The sequence below is a fragment of the Ogataea philodendri genome, assembly GCF_020536065.1.
Source record: "Ogataea philodendri strain CBS6075 chromosome Unknown scaffold2, whole genome shotgun sequence".
In the NCBI taxonomy this organism is placed as follows: domain Eukaryota; kingdom Fungi; phylum Ascomycota; class Pichiomycetes; order Pichiales; family Pichiaceae; genus Ogataea; species Ogataea philodendri.
In genome coordinates, this window is record NW_025764020.1 from 1017051 (window position 1) to 1042323 (window position 25273).

The 25273-nt window shown below is 47.6% G+C and overlaps 25 protein-coding genes across 25 annotated transcripts; 13 read left to right on the forward strand and 12 right to left on the reverse strand.

Moving 5' to 3' along the window:
- Positions 1 to 10: 10 nt before the first annotated feature.
- On the reverse strand, positions 11 to 1915 carry OGAPHI_004407 (uncharacterized protein; the record flags this gene model as incomplete). The annotated part of the gene is made up of 1 exon (XM_046205482.1): positions 11 to 1915. One exon carries the CDS (start codon positions 1913 to 1915, stop codon positions 11 to 13), a length of 1905 nt encoding a protein of 634 aa, XP_046061422.1.
- Positions 51 to 413, forward strand: OGAPHI_004408 (uncharacterized protein; the record flags this gene model as incomplete). The annotated part of the gene is made up of 1 exon (XM_046205484.1): positions 51 to 413. One exon carries the CDS (start codon positions 51 to 53, stop codon positions 411 to 413), a length of 363 nt encoding a protein of 120 aa, XP_046061423.1.
- A 423-nt stretch (positions 1916 to 2338) lies between the features above and the next one.
- Positions 2339 to 5042, reverse strand: OGAPHI_004409 (uncharacterized protein; the record flags this gene model as incomplete). The annotated part of the gene is made up of 3 exons (XM_046205485.1): positions 2339 to 2603; positions 2783 to 4547; positions 4826 to 5042. The coding sequence occupies 3 exons, from the start codon at positions 5040 to 5042 to the stop codon at positions 2339 to 2341; spliced, it is 2247 nt and encodes a 748-aa protein (XP_046061424.1).
- On the forward strand, positions 2364 to 3898 carry OGAPHI_004410 (uncharacterized protein; the record flags this gene model as incomplete). Its single annotated transcript, XM_046205486.1, has 3 exons — positions 2364 to 2509; positions 2818 to 3431; positions 3576 to 3898. The coding sequence occupies 3 exons, from the start codon at positions 2364 to 2366 to the stop codon at positions 3896 to 3898; spliced, it is 1083 nt and encodes a 360-aa protein (XP_046061425.1).
- Positions 3932 to 4234, forward strand: OGAPHI_004411 (uncharacterized protein; the record flags this gene model as incomplete). The annotated part of the gene is made up of 1 exon (XM_046205487.1): positions 3932 to 4234. One exon carries the CDS (start codon positions 3932 to 3934, stop codon positions 4232 to 4234), a length of 303 nt encoding a protein of 100 aa, XP_046061426.1.
- Positions 4831 to 5412, forward strand: OGAPHI_004412 (uncharacterized protein; the record flags this gene model as incomplete). The annotated part of the gene is made up of 1 exon (XM_046205488.1): positions 4831 to 5412. One exon carries the CDS (start codon positions 4831 to 4833, stop codon positions 5410 to 5412), a length of 582 nt encoding a protein of 193 aa, XP_046061427.1.
- Positions 5413 to 5437: 25 nt separating this feature from the next.
- OGAPHI_004413 (uncharacterized protein) lies at positions 5438 to 7129 on the reverse strand (the record flags this gene model as incomplete). The annotated part of the gene is made up of 1 exon (XM_046205489.1): positions 5438 to 7129. One exon carries the CDS (start codon positions 7127 to 7129, stop codon positions 5438 to 5440), a length of 1692 nt encoding a protein of 563 aa, XP_046061428.1.
- A 122-nt stretch (positions 7130 to 7251) lies between these two features.
- On the reverse strand, positions 7252 to 9719 carry OGAPHI_004414 (uncharacterized protein; the record flags this gene model as incomplete). The annotated part of the gene is made up of 2 exons (XM_046205490.1): positions 7252 to 8770; positions 9381 to 9719. Coding segments are annotated over 2 exons (1858 nt in total), but the record flags the coding sequence as incomplete, so codon positions are not given.
- Positions 9110 to 9849, forward strand: OGAPHI_004415 (uncharacterized protein; the record flags this gene model as incomplete). Its single annotated transcript, XM_046205491.1, has 2 exons — positions 9110 to 9142; positions 9217 to 9849. The coding sequence occupies 2 exons, from the start codon at positions 9110 to 9112 to the stop codon at positions 9847 to 9849; spliced, it is 666 nt and encodes a 221-aa protein (XP_046061430.1).
- Positions 9850 to 9917: 68 nt separating this feature from the next.
- On the forward strand, positions 9918 to 11321 carry OGAPHI_004416 (uncharacterized protein; the record flags this gene model as incomplete). The annotated part of the gene is made up of 1 exon (XM_046205492.1): positions 9918 to 11321. The coding sequence occupies one exon, from the start codon at positions 9918 to 9920 to the stop codon at positions 11319 to 11321; it is 1404 nt and encodes a 467-aa protein (XP_046061431.1).
- On the reverse strand, positions 10319 to 10585 carry OGAPHI_004417 (uncharacterized protein; the record flags this gene model as incomplete). The annotated part of the gene is made up of 1 exon (XM_046205493.1): positions 10319 to 10585. The coding sequence occupies one exon, from the start codon at positions 10583 to 10585 to the stop codon at positions 10319 to 10321; it is 267 nt and encodes an 88-aa protein (XP_046061432.1).
- A 237-nt stretch (positions 11322 to 11558) lies between the features above and the next one.
- OGAPHI_004418 (uncharacterized protein) lies at positions 11559 to 14324 on the forward strand (the record flags this gene model as incomplete). Its single annotated transcript, XM_046205495.1, has 1 exon — positions 11559 to 14324. The coding sequence occupies one exon, from the start codon at positions 11559 to 11561 to the stop codon at positions 14322 to 14324; it is 2766 nt and encodes a 921-aa protein (XP_046061433.1).
- Positions 14325 to 14392: 68 nt separating this feature from the next.
- Positions 14393 to 15292, forward strand: OGAPHI_004419 (uncharacterized protein; the record flags this gene model as incomplete). The annotated part of the gene is made up of 1 exon (XM_046205496.1): positions 14393 to 15292. One exon carries the CDS (start codon positions 14393 to 14395, stop codon positions 15290 to 15292), a length of 900 nt encoding a protein of 299 aa, XP_046061434.1.
- A 108-nt stretch (positions 15293 to 15400) lies between these two features.
- OGAPHI_004420 (uncharacterized protein) lies at positions 15401 to 16336 on the forward strand (the record flags this gene model as incomplete). Its single annotated transcript, XM_046205497.1, has 1 exon — positions 15401 to 16336. One exon carries the CDS (start codon positions 15401 to 15403, stop codon positions 16334 to 16336), a length of 936 nt encoding a protein of 311 aa, XP_046061435.1.
- Positions 16337 to 17069: 733 nt separating this feature from the next.
- On the forward strand, positions 17070 to 18176 carry OGAPHI_004421 (uncharacterized protein; the record flags this gene model as incomplete). The annotated part of the gene is made up of 1 exon (XM_046205498.1): positions 17070 to 18176. One exon carries the CDS (start codon positions 17070 to 17072, stop codon positions 18174 to 18176), a length of 1107 nt encoding a protein of 368 aa, XP_046061436.1.
- A 74-nt stretch (positions 18177 to 18250) lies between these two features.
- On the reverse strand, positions 18251 to 18688 carry OGAPHI_004422 (uncharacterized protein; the record flags this gene model as incomplete). Its single annotated transcript, XM_046205499.1, has 1 exon — positions 18251 to 18688. The coding sequence occupies one exon, from the start codon at positions 18686 to 18688 to the stop codon at positions 18251 to 18253; it is 438 nt and encodes a 145-aa protein (XP_046061437.1).
- Positions 18689 to 18872: 184 nt separating this feature from the next.
- On the forward strand, positions 18873 to 20192 carry OGAPHI_004423 (uncharacterized protein; the record flags this gene model as incomplete). Its single annotated transcript, XM_046205500.1, has 1 exon — positions 18873 to 20192. One exon carries the CDS (start codon positions 18873 to 18875, stop codon positions 20190 to 20192), a length of 1320 nt encoding a protein of 439 aa, XP_046061438.1.
- Positions 19166 to 19660, reverse strand: OGAPHI_004424 (uncharacterized protein; the record flags this gene model as incomplete). Its single annotated transcript, XM_046205501.1, has 1 exon — positions 19166 to 19660. One exon carries the CDS (start codon positions 19658 to 19660, stop codon positions 19166 to 19168), a length of 495 nt encoding a protein of 164 aa, XP_046061439.1.
- Positions 20193 to 20344: 152 nt separating the features above from the next.
- On the forward strand, positions 20345 to 21529 carry OGAPHI_004425 (uncharacterized protein; the record flags this gene model as incomplete). The annotated part of the gene is made up of 1 exon (XM_046205502.1): positions 20345 to 21529. The coding sequence occupies one exon, from the start codon at positions 20345 to 20347 to the stop codon at positions 21527 to 21529; it is 1185 nt and encodes a 394-aa protein (XP_046061440.1).
- On the reverse strand, positions 20563 to 20904 carry OGAPHI_004426 (uncharacterized protein; the record flags this gene model as incomplete). Its single annotated transcript, XM_046205503.1, has 1 exon — positions 20563 to 20904. The coding sequence occupies one exon, from the start codon at positions 20902 to 20904 to the stop codon at positions 20563 to 20565; it is 342 nt and encodes a 113-aa protein (XP_046061441.1).
- A 3-nt stretch (positions 21530 to 21532) lies between the features above and the next one.
- On the reverse strand, positions 21533 to 22099 carry OGAPHI_004427 (uncharacterized protein; the record flags this gene model as incomplete). The annotated part of the gene is made up of 1 exon (XM_046205504.1): positions 21533 to 22099. One exon carries the CDS (start codon positions 22097 to 22099, stop codon positions 21533 to 21535), a length of 567 nt encoding a protein of 188 aa, XP_046061442.1.
- Positions 22100 to 22155: 56 nt separating this feature from the next.
- Positions 22156 to 23040, reverse strand: OGAPHI_004428 (uncharacterized protein; the record flags this gene model as incomplete). Its single annotated transcript, XM_046205506.1, has 1 exon — positions 22156 to 23040. One exon carries the CDS (start codon positions 23038 to 23040, stop codon positions 22156 to 22158), a length of 885 nt encoding a protein of 294 aa, XP_046061443.1.
- Positions 23041 to 23105: 65 nt separating this feature from the next.
- On the reverse strand, positions 23106 to 24044 carry OGAPHI_004429 (uncharacterized protein; the record flags this gene model as incomplete). The annotated part of the gene is made up of 1 exon (XM_046205507.1): positions 23106 to 24044. The coding sequence occupies one exon, from the start codon at positions 24042 to 24044 to the stop codon at positions 23106 to 23108; it is 939 nt and encodes a 312-aa protein (XP_046061444.1).
- On the forward strand, positions 23860 to 24450 carry OGAPHI_004430 (uncharacterized protein; the record flags this gene model as incomplete). Its single annotated transcript, XM_046205508.1, has 2 exons — positions 23860 to 24021; positions 24133 to 24450. 2 exons carry the CDS (start codon positions 23860 to 23862, stop codon positions 24448 to 24450), a joined length of 480 nt encoding a protein of 159 aa, XP_046061445.1.
- Positions 24451 to 24460: 10 nt separating this feature from the next.
- Positions 24461 to 25258, reverse strand: OGAPHI_004431 (uncharacterized protein; the record flags this gene model as incomplete). Its single annotated transcript, XM_046205509.1, has 1 exon — positions 24461 to 25258. The coding sequence occupies one exon, from the start codon at positions 25256 to 25258 to the stop codon at positions 24461 to 24463; it is 798 nt and encodes a 265-aa protein (XP_046061446.1).
- Positions 25259 to 25273: the final 15 nt, after the last annotated feature.

The window sequence follows — 25273 nt, forward strand, 5'->3', positions numbered from 1 at the left end:
GTTTACACTTTCACTTGGAAACAGGCAGCTCTTTGAACAGCTCCGATTCCATGAACTTTGGCAACGAGTCCTTGGCCATCATCCCGAACGTGTGTTTTTTCACCTGCTGGAAAAGCGGCATGATTTCGGCCAGTGCTTCCAGAATGGGAGCTATCGAGCGATCGGTCGGTGATGGTGCTGGCGGGTCTACCAGCTTCAGGTTCTGTAAGTCCAAGGTCAGTTTCGAAGGGTCTTTCTTCCCTGTAGAAGGATCTGGAGTCAGTTTCGTAGGAACGCTCAGTTCCGATACAGTTGTCTTTGCTGGCCGTGGGGTGTACGCCTCTGTCTGTGTCATGATGCAGCTGATCTCGTGCTTCAGTCGGGAGTTGAGATTCAGCTCGAAAGGCGCTCCCTCTGCCAGATACGATGTGTAGATGTTGAATGTCTCTCCCAGACAATCCGTGGACAGTTTGATCACCGCTGCCGAAATGGTGGCCTTGCGCTTGGACCGGGTGGGCGTCAGCATCATGAACTGTTTCTCGCGCTCCTTCAGCTTGAGCAGCTTCTTGAGCGTCTTGAACTTTTTCTCCAGCATGCTGATGTCATTGTACACCTCCAAGTTCTCCACAGAAAACTCGTCCACCAAATGCGTGCGGAACTGATATTTGATGCCTGGATCGTTCAGCACGTCCTGTAACGTCAAGCCGGACCCGCGGTGATCGGGCTTTGTGGTGCTGGACCCTGAGTCGGAGTCCTCGTCCGACGAGTTGCCCGACTTGACCGTGTGGTTCCACTGCACCAGCTCCATTCCTTCGTCTGTGAGGAAGTAAAAGGAGTCTCTTTTCGGAGAGAATCGTGGCTTTGCTGCAGGGTCTTCAGGATCCAGCAGTCTAATCAGCCCGAGATTCAGAAACAGCCCGGCCATGCGCACGGCCTCCTCTTGCGAGAACACGTCCGTGCAGTCCAGCAGCCACTGGACCATCGCCTTGCCCGAGAAACAGTTGCCAACCACCTTCTTCATTCCGTCTGGCTTCTCCAGCACCTTGTTGCGAAACATGCGCACGCCACGGCTCGAAACGTAGTATTGCACGTGCGAGTCCGAGTCCGGATTGGTGAAGAACCGGTGGTGAAACGGAGACACTGGGTTCTTCTCCACGGTCTCGATGATCGGGTTGTCCGAGACTGGCGCATGGGGCTTGGCCTGTTTCTCGCTCAAAAAGGCCAGAAACGAGCTCTGCGAAGTCATGTCGAAACCTTCAAAAGCGTTGCCAAACCGCTCCTCTTCGTAAATCTTGGCAAGATCGGGTAGCTCGTCAGGCGGCACGTTGGGCGACCAGAAATTCATCACCGGGCCCATCAGGTGCACAAACAGCACCTTGTTCCAGTACTCGCTGTGGATGATGGAGTCGGAGCGCGAGTTGCGCTCAAAGCAGATCAGCTCCATCGAGTTGATGTTGCTCTTGAGGATCTCTGGGATCTGCTTGGTGCCACGCAGACCGTACTTGGAGCAGAAGGCGCCCAACACAGCGACTCCCTTGGGCGTGGGCTGGAGCACCACGCCGTGCTTGAGCCGCGACCGGGTTTTGTCGTCGGGAGAATGCAGCAGCCGGGCATTCATAAACATCTGCAGCAGATCGGACGCTGCCTTGGCCTTGATCTCGTAGGAAATGTTGATACGAGTGGCCGGGTTCTCGATGTGGATCTGGAGCTTCTGCATCGTGGCTAGGGCCTTGTCGAGACTGAACGAGTACGGGTGGTTTGTCTTGAAACTCAGCTTTAGCAGCTTGTGGTCCTTGTCGGGCTCATGTTTCAGATCAAGACAGTACAGCAAACACGAATAGATGTCCTTAAGATCCTTGACACTGATCTCATGACACGGGATGGTGTTGAAGCTCTTGTTAACCACTCCTTGAAGCTTCTTGGCTGGTTCCGTCATCAACCAAACTTGACAACTTGGCTCCCTCGATATCTTCTTTCTCGACTGTTTCAAAGCCACGTCTGTTCCTGCGTATCCTGAGAACTTATATACACTCGAAGCACTTGAAACATCTCAACATACGCGGCCGGAAAAACATCGCTGTAGCTCACATAATGGTTTCAGATATCTGAAACTATTATGGGCTGTGCAGGTTGCAGAATTAGACACTTTGACACAATTAAATGTGCATATGAGATGGCTTTCTCGCCTCATATAGCATCGCATCGACCTATCTCTGGAGCAAGGATTTGCACATCGTTTCCCCAGAACGACAAAGTCAGCCGAGTTCGGGATGAAACTCGGAATACTGGTCGGCTATCTCGCCCAATCACACTACAACATACACCAATCTGTACATTTCATCAATTTTGGTTAGGCCTATTAACAGTTTTTCTTCATGTGCTCCATGTTGACCATGTGGCGAGCCATCAGATGTGCCTTGAGCTCGGCCATGGATCCTGGTCGGCTCATCGTCATATCGTGTGCGCTCTCTGATCTGATCACAGATCCAATCGACATGAAAAGCCCAAACGTGGCCGCAGAACCGGCAATGTACTGGCCCAGCGTGTTCATGATGCCGTTTGGAGCTCCATTTCTCAAAATGGCCATACCTCCAAACATCAGCCCGGTCACAACTCCGACCGTGCTCTAAATGTTAGATTCTCGTAGCGGCTCTATACGTACACCCATCATGAGTCCCATCTTGAACTTCTCAAAGTTCGAAGGCTGTTGTTGCTGATACTGAATGTTCTGAACTGGTGGCATTGGTGATTAAAATTTTTTGCCGGGGAAAAACATGATGAGGTCGATCGGCGCGACTAGTACTCGTTGGTTTTGATTCGATCAACCTCCGCTTGCAGGCTCTTGAGGCTGTTGAGCAGGTCGGAGCTCTGGTCAAACGTCGGGTTGAATCCAGGTGTGAGGTTCGACGAGCTAATGTGGTGTTGGCGCTGGGACTCGGTCAAAATCGGTTTAGGGGGCAGAGCTGGATGGTCCAGTATCGGAGGCGAGGAGTTTTTGCGCGATCTTGGAGGTGGAGGCGCTGGTGGGCGCAAAACAGAGGACGCACGGCTCCGGGACGGTGGAGGAGGCGGTGGCACAGGACGGAAGTGGTCTGGCCCAGGACTTCCGGGACTGCTTGGCCCCCCTGTCATGGCAGCCTCCAAAAATTGTGTCGCGCTATCGGCAGAAACCGCTTCAGATCGAGCAAGTGGTGACGACACGCGAGGGTGGGTTCCAAAAGGAAGCGGCGATGAAGACCCTCTGTCTCTTGTTGGCGGCATGTTGTATTGGTTTCTCATGGACTTCGACACACTTCCAGTGAGATTTGGAGCCAAAGGAACCACCGGTGGCAGTTCGCTTTCCGGAGACCCACCATTGACCTGCAAAGTAGGAACGCTGGATGGTGTTCCATGTATAGAAACGCTGTCGATGGTGACGTTCCGGAAATGGTTGATAGAGTCCTGCATGTCTCGTAATTCCTCTTCCTCCTCTTCGGTGCTTTGCTGTTGCTGCGGGTAGTTTGATGTATTTGGTGTTTTCATGCGTGACAGCAATTGGTCCATTGGCAAGGAATAGTCCAAACTTGGAGAATCTGCCATCGCGTCGCTCGAGCCAGTGCGGTTCATTTCGAGTGGCGGAGGCTCGATGATGACTTGGTCAGAAAACTTGACTTTCTTGCCTGACCTGTTCTTCTTTTTTGGAGACTCTGACGGTCTTTCTCCCGTGAGAATGAATTGCGTGAAAGAATCCAGATCTAGTTTATTTGGCGACTGGTTGATCAAAGCTGCCGATGATTCGTCTATCGAGCTTGTCTCGGAATTGTCTGTGCTTTCTATTTCATCTTTTAATCTTTTGCGAGCCATGATGGACACTGGTGTAGGGATTGTGGCAGGGACTTTGATCAACGATCTCTTGAGCACTTTTCCCTCCAATGCGTGAGCCAATAGTCTCAACAGAGCGTAGAATTGGCCAATGTTCAAAGACAATGCCACTTTGCCAAAAATCTCTTTCATTCTGGTTTTGATGGCATCGGAGATCCTGAAGTTACAGAGAAATCGGAACACATCGTCCAAAGTGATGGTTCTCTCGCCATTTCTCCGCATCAGGATGTCGTTGTACCAGCGGAGATACGTTTTGGCCTCGGGCCGTGAAAGGTCGTTTGCTGTCAGAGACAGAGGAATGTGGTTGTCATCCTGCGCGATCAATGTGTCTGTGCTATTTGAGAACGTGATTGGGTCTTTCTTGGAGTCTCCGGTCAGCTCTGCCATTGTTTGAGGCTTGTATCCGAGACTGATGTTGTCGTCGCTGTGGACTCGCCGATCCATGCCTGTGACCTGGAGTTTGCTGAACATGTCGGAAATCGGGTCCTGTTTGCTGATTGCATCAGAGGAGTGGTGATTGTGTGCGTTTTGTTGGTTGTACGGCTGGTTTGGGCCTGTTGCCTGCTGCTGCATCTGGAGCGACGGGTTGGTCATAATGGAGGAGGTGGAGGAAGATGGCGAAAACCCGAACGACACCGACGGATGGGGTTTGGGAGCCGTCAGTTTCTCTTCAGGAGCCATCCCCGGAATAGAAAACCAGTCGAAGCCTTGCGACATGGTGACGTGACGAGATATAAATTTGATGTTCTATTATACGTGAAGGGACAATCGAGTTTCACTGTAAATGCTGACTTTTGATCCTTTGCGGAATGGAATTGGCGTTCTTGTTTGGTCACGGCGGTTATACCAACAGATTTGGCGTTTAGAACATAACTTTTTTATCCAAATGGTACAACCTGTTAAGAACAAACAGCTTTTGTCTTGGTGTTTTTTTATGATAAAATATTGTGGCCGCGACCCGATAAGATTTTTTAGTGTGATTTACCATTAATGAAGCTGGGAAAGGTGAAAGTGCAAAAAACGTCTGCTTTTGGCGACGATTCGGACGAGTCCACAGAGGAGTCTTCGAAACAGTATGTTCGTAAGGACAGGTCTGATTTGGACTCGTCAGAGTTCCAGTACGACGAAGTGTACGAGTCTTTTAAACAGCCAGTGCAGTCCAAACAACCTGCCTCCAATTCGCCTAAAAAACCAAAATACATCGCCAAGCTATTGGAGAGTCGCAAATTACGTGAAATGGAACATCTGCAACAGCAGCAGGACCGTATCGACCGCCAAAACCAGGACTCAGAGTCCACCGAGGTTTTTATTTCACAGTCTTATAAAGAATTCAAGGAGCAGGTGGCTGAAAAGCTTGGGAAATCCACATCCATCAAACAAACTGTTGTTGGAGCCCCAATTCATCACGAGCCAGTTGAATCCGTCGATGGAACTCCATCAAAGGTTCAATCCTCCGTCGAAAAAGCCATTAAAGATCTAATCGTCTCGAAAATCACTCCGCAGGAACTAGAGGACTACAAAAAGCGGTACTTTGACCGCCTACACAACCATAATCAAACATATGCATCATAATCATATCTATATACATCGAATATTATCATCTGAACATCGGACGGTGTTTTGGCTTGAACCTTGTCATCTCTCTCAATGGGTAGTTGATCTCGCTTTTGGTCTCTTCCTCCGGAACATTTGAAACAGCCGGCTCACTCCCCAATTCGGTCTCTGTTTTCTCATCATTCACCTTTGCAGTCTTCTTGGCCTGTTTGGTCTTCTTAGTTTCTTTGTACATCTCAAGTCCATCAATCATGTCCTGAATCGCATCAAAACTCACATCGCCGAAGGACCCTTGGAGAATCTCTTGCTTCTCGTAAGTATTCTTATACTCGTCTAGCGACTGGGTTCCGCGTCTCTTATTGCGCAGGAAAATGTTCTTGTGCTCGTTGAACTCCTTTTGGCTCGTTGCAATCTGCATTTTGATAAATAACGACTTGTTTGGGCCTATCAAGTCTTTATCCAACAACTCTGTAGGTTTGGCTTCTTGAGGAACAGCGTACTCCAAGAGTTTGTCTTCGTCCACGCTGGCCAGCAACTCCTGGATCTCCTTCTTCGCTAGAAGGTCATAGATCGATAACGCTTCACCAGGCGAAATGGCGGTCGGATTCGACGGCGTACGGCAGTCCAGGTCAACCTCCTTTCTCAACACATGATCAATATCAACGGCCGAGAAAAATGCACAACTCTGCGGAACCTCGTCAATGCCCAACTGGTGGCAAAACATCGCTCTCGTCCACAGATTAGCAATCTGAAGCACCATCGCACACTTGTACTTGTCCTCTTCCTTGGCAAGGTACCGAATCTCGTCGTGAACAGTGATAGACAACCGGGCGTCCAATTTGTACCGCTTCAGCAGGTACTCCATCGAGATCACCAGCAAATGCAAGTAATCCACACCCGAAGACTGAATAGCCCAGTTGATTCTTGAAGGCAGGAACGTGTTCGAATTTAGGTTTTTCTTTTGCAACGCAGAAGTGATTCCAGCTCCTAGAACAGGTGTCTTTGGCTGGCTTTGCTCCGCAATTGTCTCCAATCTGTTGAAAACAATTGATTCTGAACCACCAAACCACATCTTCCTCTTGGAAACCTTTTCACTCATTCCCTTGGTGGCCGCGTAAAGTTCGATAGCCGTTTTTCTTGCAGCTTCTTCAGAAAGAGAAGGGTTGAATTTTTTCAGCAACGACGTGGCAAACTTGACACCGGCACCGTAGATACGTCCATAGTTGAACACCTTGGCGTCGTTTCTAGATATTCCAAGGATCTTGGCGGTCTTGGAATGCAAATCTGTACCCTCATTCTTTGTTCCTTCGAGAGTCATCCATCCAATAGCAGTACCACCATGTATTTTGAACACAGAGTCACCAACAAGGGACGCAACCCAGAGCTCCTCACTATCGACATCAGCCCCAACAAAACAGTATCCAGGTGGAGCCTGTATCATGGCCTTCAGTTCCGATCCTAATCTTGAAGCCTTGGCATTCGAAGCTGTGAGCCATGTGTTCTCCACAGCTCTTCTCGTGATCGTTCCCATTGGCACAACCTGGGGAATAATCATTCCAAGATCGGATTTAGAAGAGCCTTTTTCAGTCTGGTATACCACAAACTGGCTCATGATTCTTTCACGAGAACTTGTCCAGTAACTGTTTCTGACAGCCAAATTGAGAGCATCTTTTGCCAAATCATAGTTGGATGACAAAACACCTTGCTCAAAATGTCTCAAAAACGGCTTGGACATCAGTGTGGTGGTCCTGTTTTCAGGCCCAGCCTCATGAGGAACCTTGAAAATTGCTTTGGTTTCAAGCAAGTCGAGGAAAGCCTCCTCGGGTTCTGGAATGGCCTCTTGCAGTAAATCTGGTCCCAAATGAATGTAGTTTTTGGACTTAAAGGTTTCGATCTCATCCAATTCAACCAGAAAACACCATCCGTAAGTATCAATCCAATACACTGGTTTACCCTCCCAGGAAAGGTTCAGCAGCAAAGGAGTGACTCTTGACCTTGGAGTCAGGTTCATTTCATCTTTAGCAAATAGTTTTTTGTACCATTCAGGATACCCAGGCATCTTTTGCCGTTTGTACGGAGTACCACTCTTAGTCAGCTTTGGTGGAATGATTGTCCAATCTAGCTGAGAAAGCCATGGATCTTTTAACCAAGGTTTGGAAGGATCATCTTTCATGGAAACAACTTTTTTGCACATCTCCTTGAGGTTTCTCTCGATGGTCTCGACACTTTCCTGGTACATGTTTTCCGTTCTAGTGATATAGTCCTCCCATGTGCCGTTAGTTGGTAGAAACGACTGTGACAAATGTCTCAAAGCAGCTGTACTAACTGGATGAGGAACCAGTTTTCTAAATTCGGGATAGACTTTGTAAAACACTTGGTAGGTTGCAGAAACATCAGTAGCACAGTATGTCATCAAATTCTGGAAATCATCAATAATCTCTTGAGGGTTTGTGGTTTCAAAAATGTCTCTAGTCTCTTTCTTTAACTTGATTCCACAATGGTGGTTTGCGACGTATTTCAGTCCGTTCAAACTACTTGTTCTCAGCCAAGGATCATCAATCAAGAAACTGCTCAACTTGTCATCTGCATCCAAACTGGGGTTATCAAGAAGCTCCTTCAACGACTCGGAATTGGATTCTGTTCTAAGCTGAGCTAGAGATCCGGATTCTTCACCTTCCTCTTCTTTAAACTTTCTGTATCTCATCCAGGTTCCTCTTTGACGAGAACACATTCCACTGACTGCCACATGGAGAGACATGGTATCAAGATAGAATGCCTTGGATTGGGTCAGGTTGTATTCATCCGATATACGCGCTCTGTCGTATGAAACGTTGTGACCCACAATTATCTTTTTTTCATTTTTCAAGTTCATTGGTATTAAATGTCCATCAAGGGTGTCGCTCTCTCCGGTCAAAAATGGAGACACCCAGCCATACCATGCTTTATGGGAATATGCTGTAGCAATGACTGGGTATTTGCTTATCTTGTATAGAACTTCAACATCGAAAACCAGACCTTTTTCCAACGGATATGGCACTGATTCGGGCTCCTTGCCAGGGGCATACCTGATCCAACCACTTTTGAAAAGCCAACTTTTAGGTAAAGGCTGAACATCAGTTTTTATACTCAAAAGTTCGTCTACAGTTTCTTGATATGGCTCCAAGCTTTCCATTCCTAGCCGGTAAAAATGTTCATTAAGATTGTCACCTTGTAGCTTGGGAAGATTGAACTTGATGGGCTCATTGAGCGAGCATTTTTTCCCCAAAAGCTGGTTATCCTTCAAGTGCTCGTGGGCGAGTTTGATTAAAAGAGCATTATGTTTTGTGATTCTCTCGCCTCCCTCTTTATAGGTGTCTGGGAAGAGCTGTTTTTGGAGCTCCTCCGATAAGTGCTGGATTCCCACGGGATTTATTCGGGGTCGAGTGTTCAGAAGCCTCGCCTGTATCCGAAAGCTAGAAATGATCATTTCAGTTTATTCAACGAGGCACAAATTGGAGGCGGTTATTTTTCACTAAGGATATCTATTTACCTTTTTTAGTTAGTACTAGTAATTTTTTTTTTAATAAATAAATTCGGCATACCTGTCGTGTACTGTGACAGAATCTTTTGTGCTGTCTCGTTTTTCAAATGCTGCCTTTAATTGATAGTTGTTAAAGAGTTATTATATACAATTAGAAAACATTAGCATTGAAATAACAATCTGTCTTAACTACTAATGTCGTCTACTCGTGCACTTACAGAGGATCAGGTATGTTTAATCAGGCTAGACATTGAGTTGTATACTAACACGTTTAGGTTCAAGGCGAACTGTTGAAGATGGAGGCCTTCATCACCAAGGAGGCAGAGGAGAAGGCCAAGGAGATCAAGCTTAAGGCTGATGAAGAGTACGAAATTGAGAAGGCCTCGATTGTGCGGTCTGAAATCAACTCGATTGACTCTCAGTACGAAGCCAAATTCAAGAAAGCATTCCTGGCTCAACAGATTACCAAGTCTACAATTGCCAACAAGACCAGACTCAAGATTCTTGCCACCAAGGAGGAAGCTTTGGAGGCCATTTTCAAGGACGCTGGTGAGGAACTTGCCAAGCTATCGCATGACGCTGCCAAATACAAGCCTCTCTTGAAATTGCTAATTGAGGAAGGACTGTTTGCTCTTATGGAGCCAGCAGTGACTGTGCGTGTGAAGAAGTCCGACGTGGCATTGGCCAAAGAGGTCATCCCAGAAGCTGAAAAGGACTTCGAGTCCAAATCGAACATTAGCGCTAAAGTGTCTCTGGACGAGTCGTCTTTCCTGAACGAGGACTCAGCAGGTGGTTGCATCATCATAAACGGAACAGGAAAAATCGAAGTGAACAACACCCTCAAGGAGAGACTTACGCTTTTGTCCAAGACCGCTCTTCCAGCCCTCAGACTCGAGCTCTTTGGAGTCTCTACCAGTAGAAAATTCTTTGAGTGATTGTGTAGAAGGTGAAATATTGATAGTGTAGGTTTAGGGTGTGATAAATTTTATTTAATTTATTAATCATGAGGAGGTGGATATCGCCTGTATTGGGTGTTGGAGACGCGCTTATTTCGCATAATTTTGTCTCTGTGAGTTCTCTGACCAAGTTAGCATTTAATTCCTACTCAAATTGCATTTCTTCCTCGCCACTTTCGCCAACACAACGCCGATTCCGGTCTTTTCAACGAGATCGACTAGAGCTATCAAAGATTTTGAAGACCAGGCAGCCTGGCTCTTCCGAAGTCAGCTGTACCATCTTTGACAAGAACGGAGACGTGGTTGCCGTTTCGCAGAGCTTTCCGAAAACCCAATTTTTGCATGACAACGGTCTTTTCCCAAGAGACCTGCGAAGAATTGACAGTTCCAACGTTGATGTTGCGCCTATCATTGCCGCCAGGTCGAACTCGATTCTCATCAATCTGCTTCATATCAAGGCGCTGATCAAAGCGGACTCGGTCTTGGTGTTCGACACGGCCAACTCTGACGCGGCTTCGCAACTCAGTCTTTTCATGTACGATCTGGAGGCAAAGCTGAAGGTGAAGACGGTACATGGAATCAGTCCGTACATCCAATCGTACGAGTTTAGGGCATTGGAGAGTGTTCTGATCAATGTGATGGCTGTTTTAGAAACCGAGCTCCAGACCCATCTGAAAGTCTGTACTGGTATCTTGAACGACCTGGATACCAACATCGACAGAGACCGACTGCGAGAGCTGCTGATCAAGTCCAAGAAGCTGACCACGTTCTACCAGAAGTCGCTTCTTATCAAGAACGTGATCGACGAGTTGTTGGACAACGATGACGATTTAGAGAGCATGTATCTGAGCAAACGAGTCCCGCACCGTCCTGAGCCACGAGAGGACGAAATCCGCATAGAGGGGGACAACAAAAACGAAAAATCAGATGTCAAACAGGTTACTGAAGATTTCGACACCGCGGAAATCGAAATGCTTCTTGAATCTTATTACAAACAGTGTGACGAGATTGTTCAACAGGCAGAAACACTGATAAACGATATCAAGTCGACGGAAGAGATTGTCAACATCATTCTGGATGCGAACCGTAACTCATTGATGGTGTTTGAGCTGAAAATCACCATCTACACATTGGGAGCCACGGTTGCAACCCTAATTCCAGCACTCTATGGAATGAACCTGAAGAACTACATGGAGGATTCAAATTACGCCTTTGGCACGGTTGTGTTTTTCAGCGTGCTCACAGGAGCAATCATGGTGGTCAACTCGTTCCGTCGGCTGAAATTTGTCCAGAAGATGAATATCACGTCTGCCGAAAAGACCCGCCAATTGGACGAAAAAATCCGCCGCAAACTCCCTGTCAAGAAACATCGTCAGCACCAAAGAAAATCCAGAGACCAGAAGGACATGATCTGGAAATGGCTCACAGATGGAAGTCCCAAACCCAAATAAATGTACATAGGCATAAGTTTGGGCTGTGTAAATAAACAAGGCGTACGTAATAAATTAAAATATTCGCTAAGACGATAAATGCAGATAGAATTCTAAATCTTAAAGGGTCTTTAGTCACTTGAAACTGAAAACTATAGCATTCCAGTTCTTGTTTATCATATTTCATCAAACGCCAAGGGTGTTTAGATTGTGTTTGCAAAATCATTTCATTTGATAGCTAGAACGCGGTGATATTCGATGAGTTCAAGGTCGCTTTCACCTTCGAAATCCAATGAGGTGGCTTCCAGTACTCCATCGATAAGAGACTGTGTCACGTTGGACTCTTTAGACGCGCGTATCTTGCAATATAGATACGGAACTCAGAAAATACTCAAGGTTTTAGAGAACGTCAAGTCGATGATTAAAAAGTGCTCACAAGACAACCAGATTCCATTCACTAAGTACATTATCCTGCTCAATGGATCCATCTTCAACGTCAACGATAATATCTACAGGAGGTCCGAGATTCTCATCAACGGTAATAAATTTAATCCCGCGCAATCCATAGACCCTACCACGAACACAAACGCGGTCAATTTCGACTGTATGGACAACTCAACAAACTATGACACCACCAAACTGAAACTCCCCACCTACAAAGAAAGTACAGATATTCTGAAGCTGTTGGAACTATTGCTGTTCAACACTTTTGAGATCTACAACCAAAAATGGAAAACCGCAATGAAAGAGAGATCTATGCAGGAATCTAAACGAGATAAACCGTTCCTCACTCTCGAAGATATCGTTGACTTGCTCCAATTCGCTGAGTTGGAGTCAATAGAAAATATGACCGAACCTTCCCTGCAAGATCCGGGACCAGACACCTCGGTGGAGGCCCATTTACGTTCGTTAGATCTCAAGAGTCTGAATGTCAACATCACCAATTTCGAGAAAGCTTTGGACCAGATTGCGGAGGAGGTCGACAAACTTGGTCAGTACAAAGTCAAGGACAATCTCCTTTCATCCCCTCATTACAAGTTCGTTCTTCCCAGAGCGTTTTTGCTGTTGCTGCACCTTGCTGATTTCTATGGAGTTGTGAGGAAATTCGGAAAAATGATTTACCATAACAACAGTTTCTACTTCGATAATTATACCAGGACGAATGATTCTTTGCGCACAGTTCTTCGGAATTTGAACGTTTACTTCAACCAAGCCAAAAAAAACAGTTTGTTGCTCTCGTTGATAGCAAAGATCACAAGAAATGGAAGCGTGATGACAGTCAGACCAGATAACATTAATGAGCTCCACAGAGTCTGTGACGACTCGCTGAGCTTGCTGAAAACCATGCTTCTGGTACTGAAGAGATTTCAAGCTGAATGGCAGGCAATTATAGACTCCAATCGTTCCAACGAGTATGACAAGGTTCAACTGAGACTCAAGTTGAAGCAGCAGGCCATCAAAGAGCGCAACGATCTGAAACGAAGATCCACGGTCAACACATCCCAACTGACGCGGAATCTTGAGGCATTGTACGTTGATCCCGAAAAGGACAAGCTTGAAAAGGAGAAACAATCAAAATTACAAAAGGAGCTATTTGACGAAGCAAAAGAAGCACGTCTTCTCAAAGAGGTAGAGCAGAAAGAGCTTGAGATCCAGAGAGCAGAGGAAATGCAACAAAAAGTTGGTGATCGAGAAAAACAGCTCCGTGATGAGCTGAGATCAAATGGCTCGTCTCCAAACTCTCTGTCTCGTCAATCGTCGGTTTCTCGATCGAGATCCTCTAGTAATCAGAGCAATCAGGATGATGGGTCTCTGAGACGTACAAAATCAACGTCCAGTCGGCGCAACTCTCTGCTTGTTACGCCAGAGCCCCAGCGCGTGATTCAAGTCGATAGTGAGTCAAGGTCTGACACCTCGTCGCCTGTCAACTCTTTTACAAGTCCTACTCCAACATCGGCTCTTGCAGGGGCAACTGCTTCCTTGAGGCCTCTTTTCCGCCACCAACAGAGCCCGGTTCATCCTTCCCAGAGCCCGCCTGTCAACCAGAACGCAAAAGCTGCTGCTTTGGCATCGCGTAAAGCAGTTCAGCAACCATTGACTGCCCAGCAGAGACTACAACAACACATCTTCAAGTCTTCGCAAAGTGGTCAAACAATTGTTAAGAAATTGGAGCCAAGAGTCATATCGAAACCGATATATGCTACTTCGTCTGCTACCACGTCCTCAAACTCTGTCCTCGAGGTTCCAAAGTTGGCTTCTCCATCGGATAGCCGAACCAGCTCGATACAGAGCGAGTCTGAGTTCCCAACCAGTCCGCTTAACTCGCTGAAACAGTCTTCTCTTCCAGAATTCCAGCTGCAAACCAACCGGTCCCGGTCTGGATCTCTTCAAGGTGAGCAAGCCCAGACCAGTTCCTACGTTACCCCTGCATTCCGCGCGTCTCCTTCTGCTAGTGCTTCGCGCAGCAGATCGGGAAGCTTGTCACAGCGTTCGGTGGAAGCTATTCCTGAAGACGACGAGAAAACGAAGACTTCTGATGCTGATACTACGTTGACTGGAGGCGAGAACTCTCCTGTGAAGATCAGGTCGAGAGCATCTTCGACGCGCCAGAATGGACCTCCGCGGTACGCAGGAAATATTCTTGTTGTTCCGGAAGACGCAGAGCCCCAGTACGATGCTGACGGAGAGCTGATCAAGAAAGTCCGATTCACAGGAGTGGCAGAGTACTCAGAAGACGAAGACGCTCCCACCCCACAGCAGATGCAGAAACAAATGAGACAGAAATGGTCGTCATACAAACCGCTTTTCCGAAACAGAACCAAACAGCTCAACTCTCAGGAAGGAATGGCATTCAGAAAATTCCAGGGCTCTTTAGCGGGAGCCGAGTTTGAAGGATTCAATAAGGTCAACTCGAACGCGATTCCTGTTGATGCAAACGGAAAGTTCTCTATGATGAGTGTGATCAACAGTCCCGAATCTGCTGGTGGCCCCAAAAAGCTGACCAAACTATTTAAAAGACGTTAAGCTACTTATTCATCTTATCACGGTGCGGCTCGAATAGAAAAAAAAATTTTCCAAACTAATCATCAGACATGTCTGTTGGAGTGAAAAGAAAGCTGTCTGAAACCTCATCAGCCGCAAGAGAGCTCTACAGTGCGGTGTCTAAGGGGTTTTCTAATCCTGTGGACGAAACCGGACTATCTAAATGTTTCCATAAAGTGAAATCCAGACTGTACCTTTCGCTTGCACCATGTCACATCAACTCACCAATTGACGGTATCAAACAGCAACATTTAGACCCCATGTTAATGACATATGTTCCCTTTGCTAAAGGAGTTCTTCTTGGGTACTTCAATGTCCAGCTTTCCTCGGAGAATGTGATCGAAGAAGAAGACGGAACAGAAACAGCAGTGGCCAAGATCTCTAATGATAACCCGTTCGCATTTCTGTGGTGCACAGCCGACCTGCTTGTGTGGAGACCCCAGATCGGTGATGTGGTCGAGGGTTGGTCATATATGCAATCTCAATCTCACATTGGTCTGTTGATCAACGATACATTCAACGCGACGATCAAGAAGGGAGGAATCCCGCCAGGATGGAGATACATACCGAACCAGGTGGATGAATATAATACCGAGAATGAGAGCGAGAAATTCGGCAAGTCTCTGGGCCAATGGCTGGACGAGAACGAGGTGCCCGTCGAGGGAAAGATCCGGTTTACAATCAAGGCTCTGCACGCTGCAGGCAAGGTTGTTTCCGTTGAAGGGTCTCTGATCAAGCCGGGGCTCGACAAGGACAGCCAGCCGGTTGTGAGAGACGGAAAACATAGAAAGTTCGCTGATGTCGAGGAGGTGACTGTTGACGACGAGGAGAACGGAGAAGAAAAAGACGAGGTTCCTCGCTACCAGCAGGACGACGAGGACGAGGATGAGGATGAGGACAACAAGGTTGTTGCTGGCGATCTCAGTTCTGACGAGAGTGATGTAGAATAGCACAGCATTTGAATATATCAATATATTTTTTTCACTAGCCACACAAAAGTATTCTATCCAACAGCCACATTTAAATAAACTAAAGAAAACAATAAATAAACACAAAACATGAGTAATGGGTCCCCAGAGATGTTGGCCTCGCAGCTGCTGACGGAGCATTTGGGGTTTCAGCCCATCTCTGTGATTGATGATATAATCAACGTGATCAACGAGATCATGTACCGATGTACGGAACAGCTTGAGTTGGCGTTGATTCAGAAGAAGTTTGACAAAGAGGAAGAGCTGAGGAAACAGCAGGAACAGCGATTACAGATCCGTGACGATGACGATGACGTGATAGTCAGTGAGGAGGAGCTTTCGCAGGCCAAGTTGGGAGTCGAGTACACCGTCGATGGTGTGCAGAAGGGTACTGCCACGCTCGAATCGTTGTTGGAACACGTTATTAACAAGAACTTTGACAAGTTTGAGGTGTATGCAATGAGAAACATACTGAACATCCCCGAGGATCTGGTAAGTGGTGGATATATCCGATTGAAGCACCACGAGGGCATGGAGATACGCAAGAACGTGATGAAGGATGCCAAGAAGCTCGGGACCGAGTACGAGCGGCTGTTGCGCGAAGTTGAGGCAGAGATTCGCATCAACAAGGCTCTGAACGAGATTCTGAGCAAGTTCTCACAATTGTTGGAGTACTCAAGACGACTCAAGTCAGAGATTTCATTTATCGATCTCAAATCAGAGCAGTACGTGGTAGGCGATCTGGCTCTTCTTCTGGAGAAGCTCGTTCCTCTAAAAGAGACGTACAAGTTTCTGATCAACGAGGTGAGCTATGTGTACGACAAAGTGCAGGCGATGAGGAGCGTTTTGGACGACTCCTTGTTGAGCTCAATTGACCACAGCGAGGAAGATAAGTACCTGAACGGCCGCATCTCGAGAATCATGCGCGATCTCGGGTTTGAAGACGCTGATGGCACGAGTGATACTCCCCAGGTCCGAGTTGAACTTGTTCAAAAGCTTAACAGTGCGTTGGATAAACCAATTTAATGTGGAGAAGCGGGTACAACAAACAAAAATGTCGTGGGTGGAGATGTTGGCGAAACCGGGCCACTGGCCCCAACTCGCAAGGAAGTTGGGGTCTGGTGTCATGGGGGTGGCTCTACGAGCAGATGTATATTGTTTCTGATGTCTTGAGCGCAAGAAGATGGTCAGCTGTATATTAGGAATATAATAATTCAAGATAATTAAACCAGAGAGACAAGAGTGGAGAAGGAATGGGATGAATAAAGGACGATTTATCAAACAACAAGCACAGCGAGCTCAATAGCCAACCGTTCATCCAATGATACCACCAACAGTGAGTCTACTTATACCACACATGGCCAAACAGCTCCGTTCACTGTCAAGCTTGCCCGATGGACTACTATCTGTTTCCAGCAATTCTATTAGCCAAAATATACATTGATGAAACTCATTGGACAGCAATGCTGTCGATGATCAACATGTGGAAGTATACACGGGTATATAGCCCCAGTAGGTGCACACCCAATCATCGCCCCATATATACAAATGCAATTTCGAAACCTTACAAGGATTTCTTAACAAAATGAACAGCGGTTGGGACGAGCCACAAGCCGACAGCGATGAGTGCGGCGAGCTTCAAAGTGGCCTCGTTTTGCATCTGCTTGTACTTCTTAGCGTCTTCCTCGGAGAATCCGTCCATGGCGAAATAAAAGTTTTTTTGGACAAAAACATCTGTACACTATATTTTATATAAAATATGAGCCAAGGCGAAGAGAACACTGACCAAACAGCGTCTTTGGACGCGGTTTTTGACAAAGAGACCAGCGAGACGCCCGACCTGGAAGAGGATGTGGCCAAGCTGGACTCGCACAAGCGGGCTGCGTCGGAGGAGGTGGAGAAGAAGCCCAAGAACAAGAAGCTCAAAAGGAGTAAAGGACAGGCCGAGGAGAGCATCGACGTTGGAGAAAACGACCAGGAGCCTATTGAGGAGGACGAACAAACGAGAAAGAGAAGAGAGTTCGAGGAGCGGTTTGCTGCGGTGCTGAAGAAGCCAACCAAGCGGAAGAAGAACGACGAGGTGGACCTCGAAGCAATGCAAGACGAGGCGATTGCCCATTTGAAGAACATGATGAAAGACGCCGCAGAACTCGACATCGACTGCGTCAACAACAAAAAGCCGGCCACACACAAGTTGAAACTGCTGCCGCAGGTGAAAGACACGCTACTGAAGTCGAACTTGTACGACTCGATTCTCGATAACAATCTGCTGGAGGCTGTGCGAATCTGGCTGGAACCACTTCCAGACGCTTCGTTGCCTGCATTTGAGATCCAAAAGACGCTGTTCAGCGAGCTCACAAAGTTGCCGATCAAGACGATTCATCTTAGAGAGTCTGGTCTGGGGAAGATTATACTTTTCTACCAAAAGTCGAAGAAAGTGGACCCATCGCTCAAGAGAACGGCTGAGAAGTTGATCGGAGACTGGACAAGACCGATCATGGGCAGATCCGACAACTACAGAGCCAAGAAGGTGCAGACTGCGGTGATTGACGCGGACAGATTGGTCAACTCGCCAGGCATCAAAACGAAACCGATCCGCAAGTCGCTGTACCAGGAAAGTGCTGACAGAAGAAAGCGTGCTGCTGCACCAGAGGCCCGTACCAGCGTGTACACTGTTGCTCCACAGGTGAACCTGAACAGCATGAGCCAGCAAAAGAGCAGCATTGCCGCTATGGGCGTTGGATCGTCTTTGAGCAGAGACGAGAGATTCAAAAAACTGAACCAGAGACTCACACAGATGAGCCAGAAAAAGAAGTCCACCAAGAAAGGAGGAGTTTCCATCGAAGGCCGCGGGTTGGCTATGTAAAGTAACCGTAATACAACGAGTTTTACAAAGTATAGTTCTGTACCTTTTTTATTATGTCTTGTTGCTCTTTCTACCTAAGATCTTGGCTTTTCCTTCTTCTCCTTCCAGAGAGCCAACAGGGAAACACCAGCGACCTTGACGACCTTGAATCTGACACCTGGAATATCTCCCTTAGCCTTACCTCTTCTACCGAAACCAGCAAGGAGAACCTCGTCGTTCTCGTCGACGAAGTTCAAACAACCGTCGTTTGGAACGAAAGCAGTCACCTTCTTACCGTTCTTGATCAGTTGCACTCTGACACACTTTCTGATAGCGGAGTTTGGTTGCTTGGACTCAATACCCAATTTCTCAAGAACAATACCCTTGGCGTGGGAAGATCCACCAAATGGAGAAGACTTGTAGGCGGTTCCTAACAATCTGGACTTGTACTGCTTGTCAGCCCACTTGTTGTTTCTTCTGTGCACTCTCAGCTTTCTGGCGGAGTTAAGTCCTCTAGGCTTTCCTTTTCCCATGGTTGAAGTTAGTGATAGAGTTGCAAATTTTCAGAAAAATTATTTGACCTGGTCCCGGGCAACGACCCAAACCCAGAAAACAGTCACGTGAAACTTCCTGTGGGCTAAGAAAAAAAAAGTGCGGGTCAAAAAAGGAAGAAGAAGCTTTACTTCAATAGTCGCGTCGATCGTCTAATCATTTGCAATGCCGTCTCCAGAACAGCTGATAGCACACTACCTCAAGACCAACAACCTCATACAGACGCTGCGCTCGTTCGAGCTCGAGCTCAACCAGAAGTTTGACTATTCCGTGGACGAGTCGCTCGAGACCATCTTGAAAGACAGATACGAGTATCTGTCGTTGCAGTCTCTGGACCTCAAATCTACTGTCAGGCCAGAATGGACGGTTGATATCCCGCAGACACAATCTCGACTACCATTGGGGAACATGGGCTCGCTGGTCATCTACTCATCGAGTTTCAGTGCTCTGGTGGGCGGTCAGGAGCTCGAAGTCGCTGTCTTTGTCACCAACGACAGAGAAGTCCATATGTTTGATCTGGTTGCACAGAAAAAGCTCGCTAACAGAAGCGATCTCCACGGATCGACGCCCACAAAGCTGGCTGTTGGAATTGACGGCACAAACGTGTTTCTTTCGTGCGGAATGGACGGCAAGATGCGGGTTTGGAAAGTGTCAAACGAGTCTTTTGAGCTGGAGCTGTTGGCAGAAGAACAGATCCACCAGCGTCTCATTTTGGATTTGAAGTACCATCCGATCGACAAGAACACGGGATACACGATCTCCATTGGCTGGGACCGCAAGCTGACAGCCACTATTGTTGACTTACGTTCTGGATCCATCACCAAGCTTAACTCGATCACACTAATGACCAAAGGAACGTGTATCCACACTTCCACCGACAAATCGGGGTATCCGCTAATTTTGGTTGGCCGAACAGATACATCCATGGTTGGAGTATTCACAATTGCCGACATGCTATTTGAGATCGGTCGTATAGCCCTGAACGACTCGGAGTTTTCGAGCCACTCTTTTCAGCCGATGCAAATTGTCACCACCTATTCTGGCTCCGCAGTGGTTGCAACCAACCACGTTCCCTACATGCGACTCATCACGTTAGAGATCCCTACAATCGCCAATCTAGTTGGATGCGGCGACGTTGGAGTGTCCGAAAGATTGAAAGAAATGAGTCTTACGGCTACAGATACGGAGTCCTTCCAAAGTGATGTCACTATTAAGCGCAACATAATTATTTCCAACTACAACTCGATGTCTCCGCAAGACAAATTCTCCGAGCCCATCATACTTGCGCGGCCGCAGAAGCTGGGTGTGTGGGTATGCGGAGACGACGGTGTTCTTCGCGGATTTGATTTGGGAACAGGCGTGGTTGCAGAAGAGCTCCAGACTCACGAAAGTCGGATTAAATCTGCCTTCATCACCAGCATTGGCGGCAAGGAAACCGTTGTGACCAGTGGGGCGCTCGATAGGGTCATCAAGGAGTGGAAGTAGGGTGCCACCGTTTTTGTTCTGTAATTTTTCTGTTCTCGGATCTCAATAGAACAGAAAATGATCTTGAATCAGTCGATATAAAAAATCAATAGGCACCAAACCGATCAGCGTGTGTCCTGATGTTCTCAAACAAAGCATTTCCAGGACTAGAGATGGAGATCGTGAGGGACATGTTTGACAGAGACGCAAATGTAATTGATACCCATTTTTTGAGATCTGGGTTGTATGAATCGTTTGTCGAGGAGTTCAATGTCGTGGACCCGAAAGATATCAACCGCGAAAGCACGCTGGACAATGACCAGCAGACCGAAATCACACTGGTTGACAGTCCTGGGCTCCCATTGCTCGAGGAATGGCTCGACGTGAGCGATCATGGAGATCGGCATTCTGAGGAGCTGGACGGTAGCACGCCGCGCCGCACCACTTCCGAGGCCTCCAACAGCAAGTTCTTCGACGAGTACCTTCCATCGTCAGACGAGTCGTTCACAGGACCGGAAGACAGCAAACTGGTTGACTTTTTGCTGGAGATTCCTGACGGATCAGACTCGTCAAGTTCGTCCAGAAGAATATCTTTTTTGGAGCACGACGAGTTTAACTTCGAGCCGTTACCCAAGCGCCAGAAATCCAGCTTTGTCGAGAGTCTGGGACTTGAAACAGAGGTCCAGATAAACAAAGCCAGGAAAAGCTTTCTGGTGGAGGACTTTGTGAACATATTTCGACGTGGAGACCCAGAGTATACTGCCATGATTAATATGCATCTGGTTCCGTACTGTTCTTTGAACAAACTGACTCCCGAGCTATTTGTCAACCGGCTGCAATACGGCGAGGACAACATGTGGGGGTACGAGATCAATAAGAAGTCGAACATCACAAGCAACGAGATTGTGCGTTTTGGAAACAACGACCATATCAATTTCTATGAACCAAGGGTGTTCCGGTTTTTGCGGTCGCACCACAACTCCAAGCGTCACAAGAGAGAAGGCCTGTGTTCCTTTTGTAAGCCAACCGAGCAGGATTCGGAGGACAACTTTGACGGCTTGTTTTTTGATCTCAATTCGTCAGGGTATTTGCACCATTTGACCAAGCAGCACGGAGTTTTCAGCAACGGGTCGGAGATGCCCTTGCCAACGATGATCGGACTGCACCCAGAACTCAAGAACAACAAGAACTCGTACAAGATCGACCATGTTTATGTTGCAGTTTGTCCGATATGCAACGAAAAGGTCAAGGTGCAAGATTTAAGTGCCGATAACCAGGCAACAGGTAACAAGTTCCTGGCGTACTTCAGACACATGCTCACCCACAACGTGAAGAAAAATAGCGGGAAAGGAAGGTGAAGCTCAGAACACGATCTCGCTTGGAAGCACGTTGACCTTACGTCCGTTAGAACGAACCGACTGTTGCTTTATATCCCGTTTTAAAGCTTTCCGCATATCAAACGCATCGATCTCGTCGTCAATCTTGTTCCTATTTGTTTTGCTCTCGTAATCACCGTAGTAACCGACGACTCGTCGATAGACAGAATAGCCGAGTTTTTCATACAACACGATAGCCAATTTGTTGTTGCATCTGACAAACAGATCAATGAAATATGCTTCGTAAGGCTCGGACTCGGTGAATCTTTCCAACGAGGAACAAAGAGTTGAAGCCAGTCCGATCCGTCGATAATTTGGATTCACCGTGACTGCGCTGATATGTGCGTGCCAATCGGTACCTTTTCCCTCGGTCTTGGCCAACATGTAACCCTCGTTAGCACCTGAACAAGACACCGACTTATAGAACAACGAGGGCCATTCTGAAAGATATTGAAGGTAAAAATACAGGTAAAAGTTCTCTGTGAGCGGGTCGAGGTTGATTGAGTTGAGCTCAAACAGATCTGTGGCGGAAAACGGCCTGATGGAGCTCATTATATTGGGTGATTTATTTTTCAAGAAATTTTTGATGGACTTTACTATCTCATTACTTATGCCCATTCCGGAGCCTTAGCACCGCCACGGCCACCTCTTCCTCTTCCTCTTCCTCTACCACGGCCTCTGAATCCGCCTCTACCACGACGGTTTCCCACCGACGACTGGCCAAAGGTGTCCATGTTAAGCTGTTTCTCCTCCTGCCATCTCATTCTGTCTGCGGCCGACTGTTCTGTCGAGGACGAAATGGTGTCGAAGAACGAGGACTTCTTGTTGTAGAACGTAGAATCGCCAGACTCGTTCGCTTTCTCGAACTTGGCGTTGTTAGACTCGAAATCGAAATCGTCGCCGATAGAGGCATCCTTCTTGGCAGGTCGAGACTGCTGTCTCTGGGGCTTTGTCTCTGTGGATTCCGCTGGTTTTTCTAGCTCCCTTGGCTCGGGTTTGACCACCGTAGGCTCTGGTCTAGGCTCAGACTTTGGCTGGGGTTTGTGTTCCTGTTTTGGCTCCTGTGGCTGTTGTTGGGGAGTTTCGCGCGAGACTGGCGCTGACACGGCGGGCTGCTGGGCCTGAGGAGGAAAAGCTGGAGGCTGTTGGGACTGTTGAGGCTGTTGAGGCTGTTGCTGGAAAGGAACTTGGCCCTGAGGGAAGAAATTGGCAGGATTGAACACGGGAATTGGCTCGGGAACAACCTGTTCCAATGGGACCTCCAAAATGTTCAAAGTCTTGACATCTGGCCCGCTCAACATGATGTGCTCGTAAATCTGTGTCGATGGATAAACAATTCTAGTTGGGTCGAGGACTCTACCCTCGGTACCGAAAACCCGGACGCTCTTCAAGGCAATCGTACCTTTGGACCCATCAATGTTCTCTAATGTACCAACGTATCTGATATCTGCCTGAGAAATCAGGGAGATGGTCTTACCAATGTACTGCGACATGAACGTTGGGAAAAAATAATGAGATTTTCAAACAATTTATTTTCTATATCGTTAACTATTACATTTCACCATCTACCAGAACCAAAGTCGTAGCTGGTTTGTCCTCCGCCTACAACATCGCCGTACGTCGTACCATTTGCACCTCCATAGACCGTTTGTCCTGCATAGGCCGTACCTCCGTTGGCCTGTTGGGCTTGGAGTTGCTGCTGGTCGAACTTGTCCAGCTCGAACACAACGTTGGCGATCTTCTTTTGTAACTCGATACAGCCTTTGGAAAACACTTCGTTAGGTTTAAGCGGGCCTGTTGTTTCCAAATTCATGTAGAAGCGGTTTGGTTTGGCTGTGTAGTCGAACTTCTCTCCAGGAACAGGTGGTTCTTCCCAGTCGCAGTTTGCAGAGTTGGGCCACTCAGCCTCGACGCTTTCTTCGAACCAGTAGTCCGTGTGCTTGAGCTTGTTCCACGGGTCGTACTCGAACCCGATGGCCGCACATGGCGACCACTTGGCGTGCTCTTTGGCAATACCTTTCTTCGCAACACATCTCACGTGCAGTTGTTGGTGTTTCTTCAGTTTGCACAGCAAAACTCCCTTTCTCTCCGGGTCTCTCACAACAGGTGTGCCGAGATTCAGGCCCGTGGTCGGACTCACAATAGTCAAATGGCTCGAATAAACGTTCATGGTCTCGTCGGAGGTGCAGTTGGCCCTCAAATCCAGCGTGACAGAGCACTTTTCACAGTGGTCCTCACACGTGCAGTCTCTGGTGTATTTGAGTTGCTCGATGTCTTCGCTCTCGAGCGGAACAAGACCGAGACGGTGGGAAATGAACTCGTCCGCCAAAACACTGGTGTTGACCAGAATCTCCACCAAATCGATCGCCAACGTTGGAACCTCTGCCAACATTGTTCTCCGAAGAGAGTTGGCCAGCGACATGTCGACGTCACTCAAAATGAAGTCGACCTCGTCTTTGCCAGCCTTCCGAATAGTCACCTGCGGTTCTTCAGACATGGTGAGTTTATTTTTTTTCGTTTTCGCCACAAATGAAAAATAAAGCACACCGAAAACCCGTACTTTCTACATTATCCTTATGGCCCAGAAACTCCCAATTCCCGACCTGAGGTTTGAGCAGGTGTTCCGCAAGAAGCTGCTTGTTGCTGCCCAGCAGCAGAGCAAGGCAAGGGCCAAGACTACAGATGTTGACCCGCTGCCTATCATCACTCCAACTCTTGTCATTTACACCATCTTCAAAGACCAGATAATTATGCCTTTTGTACAGGGATTCGGGTACGCGTTTGCGTTCATGCTGCTACGGCCCTGGCTCCAAAAATTCTACCAGATGGGAAAATCCATGGGAGTGCGGATCGTTACCGGGTTGACATATCTATCGTCCAGCTTAAGACCAACAACTATTTAGTTAGAGCACATTATTTATGATTCTTGTTCCACGAGCAACAGTCTTCAAACTTAACCATATTGCCCCCAAACAGGTCCAGAGAGCTTCCGTACGTCAAGTCCACTTTGCCCCCGCTCAATTTTTCCACCAGCTTCAGATCAGAAATCGACTTTGCTCCGCCAGCATAGACAACAGGAATAGACGACCACTCTCCCAATTTCTGCACAAGTTCCTCGTCGATTCCTTTACAGAGCCCCTCCACATCGGCAGCATGCACCAGGAACTCCGAACAATACCTGCTCAAGTCGTCAAACAGAGACTTGCTGAGAACAGTTCTGGTTAAGGTCTGCCATTTGTTCATGGCCACCACCCAGTGGTGCTGGCCGTCCTGCTCCACTTTGCGACAACTCAGATCGATCACGAGTCGCTCCGGGCCGATCAGAGCACTCAGCTGTTCCAGCCTTGTCCAATCGAGCTCTTGCTCGGGGAACAGCCACGAGGTGACAATCACCTTGGCCGCACCTTTATCTATCCATTGCTTGGCGTTCGAGATGTTGATCCCGCCTCCAATTTGCAACGCGTTCGGCCAGGCCTTAATAGCGTTCGTGGCGGCCTCGTCGTTGCTTGCCAGCGACCCCAGCTTGATCACATGTGTGCGCTCTATGTTGTTCTTCTTGTATATTTGGGCGTAATGGGCAGACGATAGTTCACTCACGAAGTTCGTCGACACCTCGTCAACGTTCTCCCTATCGTCCTTCTCCAGCGTACCTCCCACGATCTGTTTGACTTTCCCGCCGTGTATATCAATACACCCAACGTATATGGTCATTGCGATAAAAAAAAT